Raw genomic sequence first — 17,997 nt, forward strand, 5'->3', positions numbered from 1 at the left:
TTTCACTCAGTCAGTCGTGAGGCTCTGATGGATGGTTGACTGAATAGATCTACCAAAAACCCAAAAAAATAATTCCTTTATGTAATTCAGGAGATTTAATCCTGTGCCATCTAATTAAAAAGATATGTTCTGAACGGCAACTTTGTGGGTCACGAGTGCACACAGAAGCGCACATGAATAAACACAAATAAGACGATATACACTGAACACTGATGAGTCATCCCCGCTGAGTGGGGACAGTTAGTGCTTCACAGAGTAACACCATCACAAATCCACCATCAGGACATTTTCTAAGCTAGTAAACAAGGCTGGGATGTTCAGGTCTTATTGATTTTGTTTCCAGTGTATACATTATTGTCCGCACAGTTATTTTGTTATCCAAATATACTGTAATATTGTCTGTCACAACATTTAAAAATAGCTTTTAATGAAAGCATTAATGCAGTCAGACAAAATGGTTTATACAAAATGGAGACAGTGGTGTAACAGGTTGTAATCTTGTTTTGTTAATGCGTCAAGAGGATTATTAATTTTACCCTAAAAGATTTCCACTGTCTGAAAAGAAGAAAAACAATAACATTCACATTTTGCTCCTCATTGCTTCCAAACTTGCATAAATAATTGATGATAATTTTCTGGAGAAGAGTTTAATTTCACTCTGACTTATTATAGATAGACTTTGATAATATTTAGCTTGTGGCACAAAATTTAATTAGAATATATAATCAACTGGTGACATTAGTTCATTTCAGGCTCGTCCTGATAACTGTAAAACTCACAAACAAATCACAGCATTTGTTTCTTGTTTATTCGCCTATTGTCAAATGATAATGGATTTGCGGAGACCTTTCTCCTGCAGTGGCACAGCACAACCTTAATTTTTGGAAACTCAAGGAGATTTAGGTTTAAATAACATTGCCGCTGTCAAAAGCAGCCGTGACACAATGGAATTGCCGTACTGTAAGTGCAGTCATTGTGACAAGGCTGTGATATAAGTGAAAGGGGACAGAACACATCGTCAGGACCTGAGGGACTAGATCCCCGTCTCTGCTGACGCTAAACACAGCTGACAACTGGAGATGGATGCTGAATGCATGTGGTTAGATAATATTAGCCACAGGGAAGCTGTGAGTTCAAATCCCAGAGGAGAAAATAACGTCAAACTGTCACTTTCAGTATTGTCATCTCTTGTAATTATATTGGCTGTGGGGATGAAGTTATGGGTTCTAAGCTCACAAGATCAATAGAGGTTGTCAGGGTGTGCGGTAACCAGAGGGCGAGCAAAAGGTTAGCTGCTGCCCCACACACAGAACTCAAGTGTCAGTCATGTATGTGCACTTGAAATGTGTGTATACATTTGTGCATGTGAAAATCGTTTCATCTTTACCTCTTCTGTCCCCCTGTGTAGGCATGAGGATCTTGGTGACACTGCTCTTGGACACCCTGCCCATGCTGGGGAATGTTCTTCTTCTCTGCTTCTTTGTCTTTTTCATCTTCGGCATTGTGGGAGTCCAGCTGTGGGCGGGGCTGCTGCGCAACCGCTGCTTCCTGGGAGAGGACATCAGAACGTAAGGAATTTGGTCTTGTGATGAAGTATTTGCGTTGCCTCCTTTTTTGTGTTGATTGGAAGTTGCATCAGTGGCCCTGGGGAAATTTGAGGGAAGGAGCACTTTGATGAGAATAAGATCTGAGTCAAATTCTTTTTTCTTGAGTAGAGACAAAACAGAGATGAGTGAAAAGTGCTCTATCCATAGACTTAGAAGTTGCAATCAATTTTTAATTTCTCCCAAACAGAGAAGATCTACCATCCACCCTGATTTCCAAGTGCTGTTGTAAACATCCATATGGTGACCAGCACTGCCTCCAGCATGCACGCATGAAATCTTCAAACATGCTGAGCTCACTTGACTCAAAACATGATCTTTCTTTCAGCCATTTCCCTCTGTTTATTCCCTTTTCTCCCCCTGCTTCTCTATTGTTGGAGTTTGTGTTGAGTTGTCTTTGGGTGTAGCAATCAGCTGTAGCTAAAAATACAGCCAACTGCAAACTGTATAGCGCCCTCAGGATGTAAACCACCCTATGGCCTCACTCTTGCCTGCAATCAGAAAAGTCCCATGAACCAGTTCTAAAACTCATGAAGACGTGGAACTCCTCCTCTATGCAGATGATGTGATTCTTATCTCTAAGCGAAGCTTCAACATATTAGATGGATTTTTGTCAGAGGTGGGATTGGGGGATTAGACTGTAAACCGTCAAAGATGGAATAATTATTTGTCAGAAAAGGCTCATTGATGTCCCAAGAAAAAAACAGGGATTTAAATTTGCAGACAAGATAATTGAACAGGCCACACACTTGACTTTACTGGATTAACAATCATCATTAATTACTAAACAGAAAGAAACATTTCAAACTCTTTGGAATGAAGTGATAAAATTCCCAAATAGATTTTCAATTTTACCAGATTAACAAAATGGCAAACCACATTCCAAGTGACCCAAACCTGAAGATAAACCCTTGACAAGGTGCAGACTCTGTAAACATGACGCAGGCCGACGCTCCCAGACAGACGAAACTGCATTTCCTATGACACTGCACACATGATGAAAATATTAAATAAACCTGCTCTCCCAGATTTGTCCCATCTTGAGATAAATAAGATAAGATGCATCTCATGAGAGACAAACAACCACTATGACCCAAAGAAGACGAACACATAAACAGGCACACATGTACGTCCAGGCAGAGAGAAGATCAGAGTCACCGCTTCAGCCGTGGGCACCGAAATTATACAAAAGAGAAAGAAATACTGCTTCATTGTCCACAACTGCAAGAAGCCAAAAAATGTCCCTTTGACTTCCTTGAACTAACGCTGTTTTTGATGTAATGGTACAAATTGTACCAGAGTAAATGTTGCTGAATCCTTCCTGTGTGTAAGAGAGAAGAGAGCAACCTTAATATTTCATAGCCAAGTATGCCTGTGTCGGCTGCTGTGTCTTCTACTGCGCAGCATCGCACATGCACACAGTCAACATCAGGCATTAGCTCCGTCTCCAGAAATCATAAGGATGCCAACATGTTTTATATTACTCAGGCTACAGGAGGGAAAAGAACTGGAACATAATGGGAGTCAACCACTAGACACTTTTCCCGAACTGGTCTATTCCCACTGCTAGTTGAAGAGCCAATGTCACTCCGCATGAAAGTGCACACATTGTTGTGGAGGACTCTCCACTTTAAAGGGGAGGGTATAAATAAGCGGGGGGAAACTGTGAGATGCACTCACCACTTCCCTGCATGGTGAGGACACAGCTGTCACCATGGTTACTGATAGATGCCTTGCTCACTCAGTCATAATGTGCCGTTTCACTTTAAATGCAAAATAGTCTCCAAATTAAAAAGCATGTGCTATTAAATGGATGATATTTTCTCTTTTTAATTGAGGCATGCAAACTGGCTGAACAACTCAAACAAATTAAGGCACAAAGTGGTTTCCTTTTTTTTTTTTTTCATTCTACTTTCTACATATTCAGTGGTCTTTGTCTAAAGCCACCATGAAAAGACAGTGGGGGGAGAATGTAGCGTGAACAAAATTCTATTTGACTCAGTAGCAGGAGAGATTTTCTATTCCTCTATTTTTGGCTCGAGCAATAAGTGGCAGTGCAGACTCATTATGGAGGGTCTGATAGTCCACTCCAGTCTTTGGGATAGCTCTTGATTTGGTAAAGCCTACATGTGAATGCGCAAACAGGGGAGGAGAGGGAGAGATTTTTGATGAAGACAATCAACTGGATAGAGACAGTTTTGACCAAAACAAACAAACAAAAAGTAAATAAATAAAAAAATAAGATGTGAGAGATTTGTTTCCAGAGATTATAAAACGGATTACTAATCTGTCATTAGTCAGGAATGGGTTAGCCATTGTCTAAAGGTTTAAAAGCACTTATAGAAAAGAGAAACACAAATTACTGGTTCATTCCTCACATGTGTTTGCAGTGTATTGCTATCATAACCTATTGTAGACATCGCATCAAAAACAAACAAGGATCCAAACAATGTTGTTTTCTCCCATCCAGAATGTACAACTTGTCCATAAGTCCTTACTACATGTCGGAGGAAGGAGAGGACAGCCCGTTTATCTGCTCGGCTGCCCGCGAGAATGGGATGCTGCGCTGCCACGATGTGCCGGCCCACACCGAGGCCGGGGCAGAGTGCTCATTGGCCGCTTCCCTCCAAAGTTCAGCTCTGATTGGATCAGCCCCTGCGGTGGGTGGGGCCAGCGTTAATGGCTGCGTTAACTGGAACCAGTACTATAATGTGTGTCGCCCCGGGGACCTCAACCCTCACAAGGGAGCTGTGAACTTTGACAACATCGGCTACGCCTGGATAGCTATATTCCAGGTAAGAAGGGAGGAATGTGCAGCTTTGGATGTGGAAATAAAACGCTGGAGAGCAGGGTGTCGAGTTTATTGCAGGGTTGTAGATTAAAGAATAGAGTTGGATGTGGTCAAGAATGTGTTCCTCTGCACCTTTAACCTGTATCCTTTTAGAAACTCCTCCACTCAGGCCATCAGAGGACTTTTATCATGACCCGAAAGCCATTTCTTCTCCACTCGCTGGTTGTGAAAGTGTATTTTTCCTTTTCCCTCGTGCTGATTCCAGCTCTCCCAAGAGCCGTGACGGGCTTTTCCCTGTTACAGTCTTTGTGCTAACACTGTCTGGCCTGTTGTGATATGAATTCCAGCCCCTTCAGTACGTGTGTACAGGACCCGCTGATACATCTGACTCTCTGTTTATAGACTTCGACTTGCACGACATGAGTTTCTCAAACAGACTCTCACCTTCAAATTACCCCAAACGGCAAAAATACACACACAGACAAACAGACGCAGTAATCCCTGTTAGGTACAGACAGTGTGTGTGGTCTCAGCTCCCAGTCAGAGGCTTTAAAGATTAGATTTTGCTGATTTTGATTCATTTTCTGATGGTTTTAGCAAGCGTACCTTTGAGTCTCAGATGAGATCATTTTTTAGCCAAGTATATGATGTGTGTGTATATTTTAGGATCTGTTGTAAGTGCCAGTGTTAAGGTGGTAGATGAAGTTGATGATTGGAAACGTGATATGCATCAGCCATGGGTTTAGTCTCCAGGTACTGCTCTGCCTCTGCAGCCAGGATTTGCTGCCGCCAGCACAGGCACAGTGCCATGATGAGTGAAGCTTATATCATCTGGTTCTTATGATCTGTGTGTGTAAAATGTGTGAACATCATGGAGAAAAGTTTCAATGCGCTTAGAAAGAGGAAAGAGCCCAGCTTGTACTCAGATATCAGTTATAAAGTATGCAACATTAAGTGGGAAATTCCTCCAAAATTTGAGAAAAATCCACAGAAACCTCTGTATGTGATCATTTGCCAATAACAGGCCTGTGCTAATGGTAACATTTAAATTCATAATGACACAGGTATTGAGTGATCATCCTCCCAAAACCTCAAAACAAAACAGTTTAAGCTTTTTAAGCCTTTTACAGGCTGTTGTTGACAGCTTGGAAACAGGAACATAAACAGTGAGTTAAAGAGAGCCAAAGTGAGACAGACAAAGGCAAGAGGTTGAGATGCAGATACGGGGGGAGAAACGTAGAAAGCCATGTTGGAAAAAAAGCAGACGGCTATATTGAATGCTAAACGAGTTGCTTAGCTTGTCATCCCAGTCTGCAGCTTTATCCCCTCAGTACCTGTAAATACAAAGAGCATGAATTATACATCTCAGCGCTGGGTTTTGAAAACATCTCAGCTCAAGGTTCCAAATTGAGTTAATTCAGAGTTACCTTGGGACTCCTGCAGAGTACAACAAGCTGTTAACACGTCACATTGAGTACCCGACACAACCAAACCTGTGCCTTGACTGGGTTCCACTGAGGGTTTCGCCATACACCAAATATGGCATGATGGCTTCCCATGTTTATTCTACAAGTATCTTCAATTCTGTAAGAGGTTCGGTTTGTTTAGGGTCATTTTATACTGGTTTATTTGTTTTCTCGACTGCAGGCCACTTACTAGAGTTCAATAGTTGATCTGAGCTGTGGTTTGATAACAAGAGGAGACTAGACTAGACTAAGACTAGAGCAGAGCTGAGGGTGAAGGAACGATAAAAACAGGCAACATGGCTCCACAGAAGAAGATTTGTAGCCTCAAGAGTTGCTGGTTCTTCATGAATTGTCCTTTCTTCCATTTTAATAATGGATTTTTATTGCTGAATTCCAATTCTCGATGATTTGTATGAATGAGGGATGTCTGTTCCAGCCTGTCTGCGTACTGCTCTTCATGTCCAGGCTGGATGGTCGTTTGGACGTCTTGCTTTCCTGTTGTTATGTTCACTGCCAGATTAGTTTGGCTGACTCAATGTATATTTGGTCTGATGGCTGTTTCTGTGGAATAAAGAGGCGCAATTATCACATTTTACAAGTGTGTTTTAGCTTAGAATTGAGAATCCTCGGCTCTTTTGTTAATCTGGTGCAAGGAGAGCATTCCCGTCGAGAGCGGCTTAGTCACCTCTGGGTCTGTGTGTGCGTGCATAATATGCATTTGTGGTGTGTGTCTATGGGAGGCTTGGGTATGATCCTTCAATGAATTCACAAGTATGCAAGCACGTGCTTGTTGGCATGTGTGTTCGGACTCCTGTTTGGTGTGTGCGCTTGCCCGTGCCGTCGCTGCGTGTGCGCTGGCAGCTGGAGTGTGTTGTGCCAGCTGAGGTGTAAATGTTGAGGTGTGAGAGCATTATCGGCTTGGCTGAGCTGAGCCACCGCTTTCAGGTCTCAGCATCTCCCTTGCTCATTAGCATAGTGGCCCCATGAAAGAGCTGCGTCAGTCCCCTGGCACACACACACACACACACACTCACCCACACACACACAAATAAGAAGCTGGAGGGACACCACAGGCTTTCTTCTGAGGAACAGCCATTAAAAACAGAATTGGAAATGTACTGCATCTGACTGCTGTGTGCTTTGGGTGTTTGTTTGCATCTGTGTGCGCTATTTTGTGCGAGCGTGCGTGCGTGGGTGTGTTTGTCATATGTTTTTGGAAGAAACAGCAATGGGCAGAGCTACGAAGGGATGTTTTTCTACTTTCCTGTTCATTATAATACAGTGTCTCCCTGTCTGTCTCTTCTTGTCTTCACCACCAGGTCATCACACTGGAAGGATGGGTAGATATCATGTACTATGTCATGGACGCTCACTCCTTCTACAATTTTATATATTTTATACTGCTCATTATCGTAAGTACCCTGTTGTATTTCTCGCTTTTCAGTTAACAGCCTTTTCCTGATATTCGAATGTGTTGCTGGGACTCAAAAAAGCAAGCTCCAAAATAGCAACAGAATTAATTAAAAAAAAATTAAAACTCCACTTTTGATTGAGTCCAAAATATCTGGCACAGATCTGCATGGATCAAAACGGGTCTTGTTTGAACCTGACCCAAGCAGAAACCACTCCAGCATTTAATGAGCCCAAACCCAATAAAGCTCAATATTTCACTCTAATCCTGACTCTGTAGCTTTCTGCAATAACTTTTTTTGGTGGAGTAACAGCCTTCTGTGGAGTCTAGCACGTGAATTACAAGTCAGACGTGGTTCAGATTGCATGTATGGTATGTTTAACGTGCTCTGATTCAGAAATTTAAAGACATAAATTGCATTTAGTGACTTTAAGTCAGATTTCTTTAATCCTACTCCTCTTCATACAGCTCTACACAGTCTGCAGTATTGTGGTTTGAATGCTCAACAAATATGCATATGCACATTGCTCCTGAAAGATATTTTTGTGTACTTGCGTTTCAGTCCTGCTTTGGAAAACCCAAAATAACCTTACTAAAGTAAACCGCTAAACTCTGCTTGCAGCATAAGTCCCCTCTGTTGAACCTTGCAGTCTTCTTATCGTGTACGATTTCACTCTTATCATGCTGTTGTGGGGGTCTTCAAAGATCCCGGCTTTGGCTGTATTTTACAATGCTGTATGAGCTCTCTCTCTCTCTCTCTCTGCCTGTCGTTTGATGTAAAAATGCTTATTATGCATCGAGAGGGAGAGAGGAAAACTAGGCGAAAGAGAAGAAGGGGCGAGAGAGAAAGAGCTGGAGGAAGGGCTGAAAGAAGAACAAAGTGATTCATATAGAAAGTGAGCCAGACTGAAATTAAGATGAATGAGAATGTCAGAGGAAAGAATAGAAATGAAGAATAAAAGTAAAGGAGTTCTCATCTAATCATCAGGATCTGGCAAAACAGGCTGCACCTTAATAATATATGAGCCCTAATACAGCCTCTTGTTGACGCAGTGTTTTATTACACTTTTAACACCTTGAAGAGGGATGAAGTCAACCGCGAGTTGCTACTCTCACATAAAATATTCATGAAGTAGCCACAATTGATATTCTAGTTTCACAGAAAGATTTCAGCTGTCACAGAGCCGTTTTATCATTTTCTCTCCCCAAACCAGGTGGGCTCTTTCTTCATGATCAACTTGTGCCTCGTGGTCATCGCCACCCAGTTCTCCGAGACAAAGCAAAGGGAGAACGCCCTGATGAGGGAGCAGCGCGCTCGCTACATGTCCAACGACTCCACGCTCGCCAGTTACAGCGAGCCAGGCTCGTGCTACGAGGAGATGCTACGCTACATCAGTCACCTTTATCGCAAGCTAACACGCAGACTGCAGAGGATATACTCTGGGTGGCACAGGTCAGATATGGGCTGTGTATATATTCTCATTATAGATGACACGAAATTGAGTCCATATTTTTACTGAGGTATACAAAGAGTTGGGATTGCCACTGTTCACTAATCATCCAGTGGGGAGTAATGTGTCACATAAGGAGCAGTAATAAAACAAGCAAAACAACCAAACCCATTAGTCCCTGAGACAGCAGACATTTAGGACCTGCGCTCATTTCACACATGCCTGAAGATTTTCTGTCATATAATGAGGATAACTGTCAAAAATGTCTGGAAAAAAATTGTTCTATAGAAATTATGATCACACTTTTTCCCAAGGTTAAATTAATCATGGCTTAGCCCAGCAGCTCATAGTCTTTGCTGGTCCTCCTGTGTCTATTTGCAACAGTGTATGAGTCATTTGGGGCAACTAAAATGTTGTTACGAGCGTTTAATAATTGTGTCTGTGTGCTTTGGCAACTTTGGATCTCACAGCTACAAACACATAAATATTACAGCTGTATATAAAGCTGATAATAATACCTTCTCTGTCATTTCAAACCAGTAAAAGGCGTAAAAAGGTGAATCCTAATGGCAGTGGCGGAGGCAGTAACGGCGGGGGTAATGGACACGGCCACGGTTCCAGCAGGGGCTGTGGAGGCTTAGGCCCAGGTAGCGCTTTGTGGTTGAGACCGATCCATAACCTCCTGCAGCACCATCAGCACCAGCACTGTCGCCTCAGCAACGGGGGGCAGCACGCCATCAGCGTGGCAACCGCCCAGCACACAGATGGAGAAGGAGGGGAGGAGCTGGAGATGAAGACGCTTCCTGTCCGGAGAGGAAGCACAAATGGGAACAGTAGAGGAGGAGGAGGAGGAGGCGGCGGCGGCGGCGGTGGCAGCCCCTCCGTTGTCACCCAGGGGATGGGGGCATTGCTCGGACGACTGAATGGGGGCATGAACTATCCGACCATTCTGCCGTCGTTTGTGTGCAGCTACAGCAGTAAGACGCCGCCGCCCCACTCCCAGCAGTGTGGGCCCAGTCCAGAGCAGCACCCACCAAACCACCCAGCATCTGAGCACACAGAGACGCTGAACAAGCTCTACCAGCTCATGGGACAGCACAGTAAGAGGGCGCACACACACACACACACACACACACACACACACACACTCACACTCACACACTCACAGTTTGGGTTTACTGGTTAACGTCATCGTTTTCTCGCCGGAAAATCTAAATTTAGGTTACCTGGTGTGTGTCTGAGTCAGCGTAAGGAAGCAGCGAGCACCTCGGCTGAGTGTGACAACCTGAGTCACATCGCAGCCAAACAAATAAGCCATCAAACATACCCCTTTTTCATGAGCTGATAATCCTGATAATCTTCTTAGTGGAACGGTAATCTTTTTTTTATTTATTTGTTCAGTTTTTTTGTTTTTGTTTTTTTTTGTACTTCTGTTTCTAATAGGTTTCACTGTCCTTTAATTCCCCTTCGCAGTCTGTGCTTGATGCTCTCCCCTGGGCTCCGTTATGTTGTTGTCACCGCGCTCACTTTCATTTCCTGTTTTCATCTTCATTTCTTGCTCTTTCTTTCAGCAGATACCTCTGTCCTCCTCCCAAGTTTGACCTGAGGTAGCCTCCAGCTATGTCTGCTTGTGTGTGTCTCAAGCAGCACTTAGAGAGTCCTGACAGGAAATCCATGTGTCAAGTGTTAACAGTCATCAGTGCAGAGAGGTGGATAAAGGGGCGGATTGAGGGAATCAAGACGGCGTGTGGGGAGTGGCAGAGGGAGAGGGAGTGGGCAGCGGGAAGTAACGGAAACAAAAACACAGGTGCACAATGTAACTCTGAAAAATGATGAGAGATGAAACAGATGGAGTGAAGAAGGGAGGCATAAAGTATGAAAGATCCAGAGGGGGAAAGGCTGGGACAGGGAGCCATAGAGAGAAAAATAAATGACTTCTTTAGACAAGAGAGGAGGGAGAACAGGAGGAGGGAGAGCAGGAGCATGAGGCAGAGAGAGAAAAGGACAGGAGCGCAGAGAGGGCGCAACATCAAAGTTGCAAAGATGTTATTTGCGAAGGAAAACGAGAAAGCAGCGGCGGTGCGCTAAACTCGTCTGATCTGTCCTAATGGAGTCTCCCAACAAGCAGACCCAGACTGTACACACACATTTACACACTTAATGGCTGCCGTCACACCAAACATAATTAAGCGCACGTGAATTAGCTCCTTGCTGGAGTGATAAATCCAGAGCAGGCGGCGGCTTAGAAAACACCAGCTGTATGTTGAGCACGTTGAAGCGTCAATACGCCTCTGATCTGCGCCCAGTCAGTGTGATTCCTTTTTGCGAGTGAGTGCAGCACTTCACCTCTGCCGCTAATGTGCGATGAAGAGCGCACATTTGAGTTGACGTTAATGGACGGGGATTTAAGGGTTTGCGCTCGACTGAAAGCTGCGATCTTAATGAGTAAATGTCTCCAGCCGCTGCCGGACGTTTCTGGATCTGGACTTTCTAAATGTTTGCTCTCAGCTTTGTCAGACGACTCTCCTCGGCTAAATGTAATGGGATTAGATTTTGAACGCTGCTTTTGGTCAGAAAGCCCCCTTTATGCTGTAAGAGCACCAATGTTCTTGTCCAGAGCTCTCAAATTTAATTTATCATAACTGTAATCTAATCCAACCTAATGCAATATAAGGTAATGATATGAAGCTTTTTGCCAGACAAATGTTTTGTCCCCTCGAAGGAATTTCCTTCAAGTATTGTTTGAAAATTCAAACAATCTGTCTCGTTAAATAAGCATGGAAATGTATTTGTAACAGCAACATTGGAGAGATTAGAAGAGACGATGAAATACGATGACAACTCTCACAACCTCATTTCATAGCCGGAGGTATCACATGCAGTTGTAAACAACATAGTGTGGCGTCGAAGCTGCTTTTAAAGAGCTGCTTATTTTTTTTTTTCCCAGAAGTCATGCTTTTGCCTCTGTTAGGTTTCAGCCATGCTTTGCAGTCCCTCCGTACTGATTCTGAGAGGATGTAGTGAGGGAACAGAGGGTGAGAGGAGTCAGCCAGGCTCTCGTACAGCGCTGTGAGTGAGCTCGCAGTTCTGTACTCACGGCAGAAACCAGCTTGTTTTGGCTCTCTGCTGAGATAGGACATCCCTGCAGCACTGCATGCTAAATTTGACTCACTTTATATTCTTCCCGCTTCTCTTTACTTAATACCCCGTACACCATGTCTTTGTCTCCCTCTTGTCCCGTTGTGCTCTTTTCATTGCTCTTTGCTTACTTTAGCCTTTTCAATGACAATACAAAGTTGATATAGAACTACGTCGCGGAAGCAATTATGCTGATGGATAAAAATCAAAGCGAAGTTCATACCCCTAAGGGTGTAATGTCCACTGAGGATGAGGGCGACATGTCCTCCTTACTTTTCAACATCCTACATTTGCCCCCCCTCACTTGTTGTTGTTTTGGTTTGATTTTGTTTGCTCAATGTTGTGTTCCGACTGTCCGGCCAACATAATCTAAATGAGAGGAGAGAGAAGTTTCGAAAAAAAAAAGTCGATACTTTCATCTGAGTCACCTTCAATTATCTGGCGCTCACAGCGATGAGCTCAACGAGCAGCGAGTGCTTTGCAGCCAGTGATTTGTGGACTTTTTTTTTTTTTTTGCCCTGTGTTTCGCCTCTCAGGCCATGTACTTACTGCACCTTCTTGGTGGAGGTTGTTGAAGAAGACTTCAGGGACAACTCAGAGCTGAAAAAAGCACCACCTTCCACCTTCGTTCATTATTTTCCTATAAAGACAAATTGAACATCGGTCAAAGAAAAAGCAATAACGGACAGTTATTTTCGAGTAAAGATGCAAATCTAATCCCTGATGTCATATTATTTGTGCACTATTGGCTTGGATCAATCATAAATTGATTTTCAAAGCAATATTTGCATCCAGTTCCCCGCAGTGGAAGATGATGCAGCAGGTGACAGGCTGATGAAAACTTCAAACATGTTTGTCTTTGCTCAGTAAAGCTAACGGCAGCCCATGAGGACGGTTATGAAAAACCCCCTTCGCAATGTCTGACCGTCTCCGCCCGTTTCCACCCCACAGGACGCCAGAGGCTGCTGTACCAGCTGGCAGGCGTGGTGCCCAGCCCTCTGCTGTTGGAGCTGCTCAGCTGCCCTATGTGCGCCCGCAGCCTGGAAACCTTGGAACTGGAACTGGGAGACCTGGAGGGAGGCAGGGGAGAGGCTGACGGGCTGCACGACTTCCCGCAGGTCAGAATGCACGGGGCTGCAGTAACGATGATGGTAAACAGGGAGAATGAAGGTTGTGGAAGTCGTGACTTGGCGTTAATGATGGTGGCCAAATAAAAACACAAAGCTGCTGAATTTCCTGAGCCACAGCGCCCCCAAGTCTTGACATTTACTATTATTTATAGCGTTTTTACGGATGTTTTAAAATACTTTTAAAAACTATTGTAATTACTAAATAACCCCCCCTTCTTTCATCTAGGCTGCGGATCTGAGAGGCGGGCGAGGCCGCAACAGACGGCGGGGGGTCGTGGATTACAAAAACGGAGTGGTTCGGGCCTGGATAGGCTTCAGGGAAAAACTGAAGAGGATCGTGGAAAGTAAATACTTCAACCGAGGGATCATGATCGCTATCCTCGTCAATACTCTCAGCATGGGGATAGAGTACCACGAGCAGGTGAGAATAATGAGGTGTAGGGCGAATGAAGGCCTGCAACAGTTCCACATCGATGATTCAACACTTAAAAGGGCTAAGAATGACCTTCAAGGAGAAACTTTGATGAGAACTGGTGGCTGTCTGGCATTTGTGTGTATAAATGGCATTTGTCTGAGAGCCTAAATGAGTGAGAAGGCAGGGTGGACAGGGGTGAGGGAACGATGGGAGAGAGGGGAGGAGGGGAGGAGTGGAGGAGCAGTACCCACGCTTTCCCTCTTTCTCACATGCAAATACACATGAAGGCACTATCTCTCTCACACACACACACACACACACACACACACACACACACCAGGATTAAGTTTCTCGTTTACCCCGTGTGGCCAACATCTGGGAAGGATCCGCCTAATAGCACTGCTCCCCATTCCCCAGCTCCACTGTCACACACTCCAAGTGTGTGTGGTTGCACGGACACGATCATTGACTGAGTTTTTACACCCGAGTTAGCATATTTCATATGCACACACACGCACACAACCTTTTCATGTCCCACTGGTGCAGCAAATGGATGAAAAACCCAAAAAGAAGATTCTTGTGCATGCTGAGAGGCCATCCCCTCCTCTGCCTTCTCCGTCTCTAATTCCCTCTCCAGGGAATGTGTGTCTGTGTGTGTGTGTGTGTGTGTGTGTGTGTGTGTGTGTGTGTGTGTGTTTGTGTGTGTTTCTATCTTTGTGGTATAAACACAAGGAGCGACTGGGAGAGCTATGGCCTTATTGGGCCAATAACACACACACACACACACACACACACACACACACACACACACACACACACACACACACAGACTGAAGTGTTATGTAAGAGTTCCTCCCCTCAGTCCTCATCATCCCTCTTATGTGACACCTAGCCAAACTTTATGAGACTATGAGTGTATATGTGCCTGTGAAGAGGTGTATGAATGTAGGAGGGATAGTGTAGACAGTGTGTGTGTCTGTGTGTGTGTTTGTGTGTGTAGAGAGAGAGAGAGAGAGAGAGAGAGAGAGAGAGAGAGTGCAGTTTAGATAAAGAGGGAAATGATTGATGCGTGTTTAGGCTGTGTGTGATTCCAGATTGGAAGTAGATTGCTGTAATTGAATTTGTGTGGAAGTGAAAGTCCACATGTGAACTGAAATGTGGAAATTGATTTCAAATACACTGTGGGAGTTCAGATCAGAGTCGTAACCGTTTTTACTTCACATACATTGAAACACACTGACATTACAGTGAGAGTATCATGAGCTTTGACTACAATGTAAAAAAGTCATTGATTGATTGAGAATGCAGATGTTCTGATAATAAGTGCCACAAATCAACTTAATCACTCACAAATAACAGCCTGGACGGCAAATCCTTAATATTATATTTGAGAATCAAATCAGATTTGCCTGCAAGCTCAACATAACCTTTCTGTTTTTTGAAGTTTGTGTGTTAAAAGGACAAACACAAAGGAATACACAGTATAGGTAAGCTGGAAGGTAATCGTGTATTATGGGCATTTGAAAGACCCGACAGGTAACTTTTCTGCTTCCTTCATCCTCACAAACACTCTTGAATGTGTGTTAAACAAGTGATTGGAAAAAGTGGGTTTAAGATGCAACATCATGCAGTGAAAACCATCAGTTTGAGTGTGTGTTTGTGAAAGTGTATGCATCATGTCCCCAATCCTAAACAGATGAATCGAGGGTATCTCTTTAGGCCAAGGTCATACGCAGAGCTGTATTCAAACACCCGAACACTCTTCTTGCTGGCCCTGCCACTGTATCTGATTCTGATTGATCACAGGTCCGTCAGACATAACGATGGCAGTGGTCTAAGCAGCGTCTAAAACAATAGTTCAGAAAGCTCATTTCAGATGGGAGTGGATTACAAAAGATATATTGACATAGTTAAGAGCTTCTAATTATTTTGAAACCACTTAGTTGCTAATGATCATGGCAGTCTAGAACTGCTACGATAAAATAACGTACGTCATGGGATAAAGCTGACAACTCAAGGGCACCTGGACGGGATTTATTAATAGAGTGTTTCTTTTAATTTTGCACTCCCACGTTTTTATCGCTGGCTGCTGGACTTGAATAGAACCTCTCTAACGTTTACTCCTGAACTTCTGCTTCCTTCCACCTTGTTCTCCATATGTCGCCATCAGCCGGAACAGGACCCAGAATGCAATGTGCTGAGCTCATTTAACTTTATGACAAAAGTCAAAACAAAACAAGCACAGACGACATCGATGTATGCTTATGCAAGCTTGTCGAGGACTTCAGACTTTCAGCTCTTTTAGAGAAAACACAGCCAAATTCCTAAACGATGCAAGTACCACTGACAGCAATACAGGCTGTTTCCAGGGGACGCTAAAAAATGACGGACACATTTAGGACATGCTTGTTGTCCCACTGAAACCACTAACAATTGAGCTCATTTTCTAACAGCGCTTGCGGATAGCACTAACTTCAAGAGTCGCAAACCTTTGCACCAGCAAGCGTGTCCCATTGGTGCATCACTTTTTAGTGTCCCCTGGAAACAGCTTCTGTTGTCTGTACTTGCAGCGTTTATGAATTTGGTTGTGGTTTTTTTTTGTTTGTTTTTTTCTAAATGCTGCTCACGCATGTCAAATTGTAGAAGATGTTCTCATAATGTGCTTGTATTTTGTCCAATGGCATGCGTTGTGTGCACTGAGCCACCGTGAATTCAGCGATTACTGTATTAATTATTACTGTTTTAACCTACTATGTTAGCCATACTGTATTCTCACCACTTAAGACACCGTTAAGCAGTAAGTAAAGGTAAATTTGTAGTCCAGATATAAAAACTGCCGCTCAGCATTGTGTGGAAATTATTGCCCTGCAAGTCTGCAGTGTGCTTGTTCATCCCTCTGGTGTGAAGAGAGCGGCCAAACGGTAATGAAAATGGCACTAGTCCACTGTTAAATAATAATGTATGTGAGTCTACTGTGCTGTGACTGCTTAAGGTAGAAAAGCTGGCTGAGAGCTCTTCTAAAGCTTTGTTGAAGTGCTTTAAAGTTTTTATGTGCTGGCTCAACAGGGACAGACAATTTGAACAAACAGCCAGGACATCGAGCAGCTATAGTCTGTCTATTGTCTGTCCAGCTCTTTTAAAAGATAAAATAAAATATGCCATTGTTTTGCTCACCACGCAGCGCACCAAAAGCTGCACTCGAGTCCCCTGATGTTACTTTTTATTTTTGGTTTTCAAGCTTCACGACTGTCCCAATTAAAAAATAGTGCAGATAGGAGAGCCTACGCTGCATCGTATTCCACACGCAGCACTCCATATTGACAGTGAGGTCACGATTATACCAGTTGTGGCAGTCAGTCTTTCAGCTACTGTCAAACTCCTGCTGTAATGTAAGTAATGGATCAGTGGATTGGTCTGGCTCAGGCGCACGCACATTTTCCTGCAGTTGATAAGGTCAGTAAAAAAATTGATTGGACAGCCTCTGTTTCAGAGCGTCCAAGAGGCTGTTTGTGTTTTGCCTTCAGAAATCACAGCATGAAATTCAGACACTTACGTATCAGAGCAGCTACTCAGACAGTGATGGATTATGCAAACTACAAATGCTATCGAGTCCAGCGGAGGAAGAAATATTCAGATCCAGTTACTTGAGGAAAAGCAGCAACATAACACTATAAAAATATTTCATTACACAGTAAAAGTCCTGCAAGCCAACATGTAGCTAGTTTTAACTGCTTCCTAAACTGCTGGGTCAGTTATACATTATATAAACCGTGGAGTAAAAAGTACATCATTTTACTGTGACATGTGGTGTAGTAGAAGTTTGAATTGCTTAAAATGAAAATACTCATGTAAAGCACCATAAATGTACTTAAGTACTGCACTTGAGTAAATATACCTGCTTTCCACCACTAATCTTCTCAATAGGAAACTTTCACCCCTCATATTCTTGAAATGTGGCTGTAAAAAGTTTGCAGTTCTTCACTGTTTCTCTGTTTCTCTGTGTATTCGGGGTGGAGCGAGGTGGGGGGAGTGTTGTGTAGTATGGCGCCCTCTATCTGTGATCCTCAGTTGTACTTCAGCAGAGGCTTCAGTGCCTTGAACTGGCTGTAAAAGTTGGGATTTTAATCAGTGTTATCATTGGAAATCATTATCATTTAGAATAATTCAGTGAATGAACAACACAAAACTCACCCCGGGTGTTTCTGCAGGGTGCTGATGGTAACCCAAGCCGAGTGTTAACCCGTCTCTGGTAGCTGCAGCACGTCTGGGATTTTCTATATTAATCTTGCTTTTGTGTTTATTAGTCCACAATACGGCCTGACTGCTTTTATACACCATGTGCTGTGAAGCTAAATGGGCTTTGGACCTATTGCTTGTTGATCTCCACATGAAAAGAATCACAGTTAGTTTTAATGAGACTGCCAAGTGTGACATGAGAATAAAAGTCACAGGCTGAGGAGCTTTACAAACTGCAAGGCTGACTGTAGAGCCTAAGAATTTTAGAGTGATTCAGTTGTCTGAGGATCACAATGATCCCTTATTTGTGAATGTACAAAGCCCGACAGGACTGAATCATGATCTGAGCAAGGGC

At 43.5% G+C, this 17,997-nt stretch overlaps 1 protein-coding gene across 1 annotated transcript in view; it reads left to right on the forward strand.

Annotated features, from left to right (window-relative positions):
* The window catches only part of cacna1ha (calcium channel, voltage-dependent, T type, alpha 1H subunit a), a 104,796-nt gene that overhangs the window by 55,645 nt on the left and 31,154 nt on the right, over positions 1-17,997 (forward strand). Inside the window, exons 6-12 of the mRNA XM_076752554.1 lie at positions 1,409-1,568; positions 4,075-4,399; positions 7,181-7,273; positions 8,487-8,725; positions 9,264-9,823; positions 12,813-12,979; positions 13,218-13,412. Of these exons, the coding sequence (XP_076608669.1) occupies positions 1,409-1,568; positions 4,075-4,399; positions 7,181-7,273; positions 8,487-8,725; positions 9,264-9,823; positions 12,813-12,979; positions 13,218-13,412 (1,739 nt within the window). The remainder of the gene's footprint in view (positions 1-1,408; positions 1,569-4,074; positions 4,400-7,180; positions 7,274-8,486; positions 8,726-9,263; positions 9,824-12,812; positions 12,980-13,217; positions 13,413-17,997) is intronic.

Source organism: Chaetodon auriga, chromosome 16 (assembly GCF_051107435.1).
Source record: "Chaetodon auriga isolate fChaAug3 chromosome 16, fChaAug3.hap1, whole genome shotgun sequence".
Lineage (NCBI taxonomy): Eukaryota > Metazoa > Chordata > Actinopteri > Chaetodontiformes > Chaetodontidae > Chaetodon > Chaetodon auriga.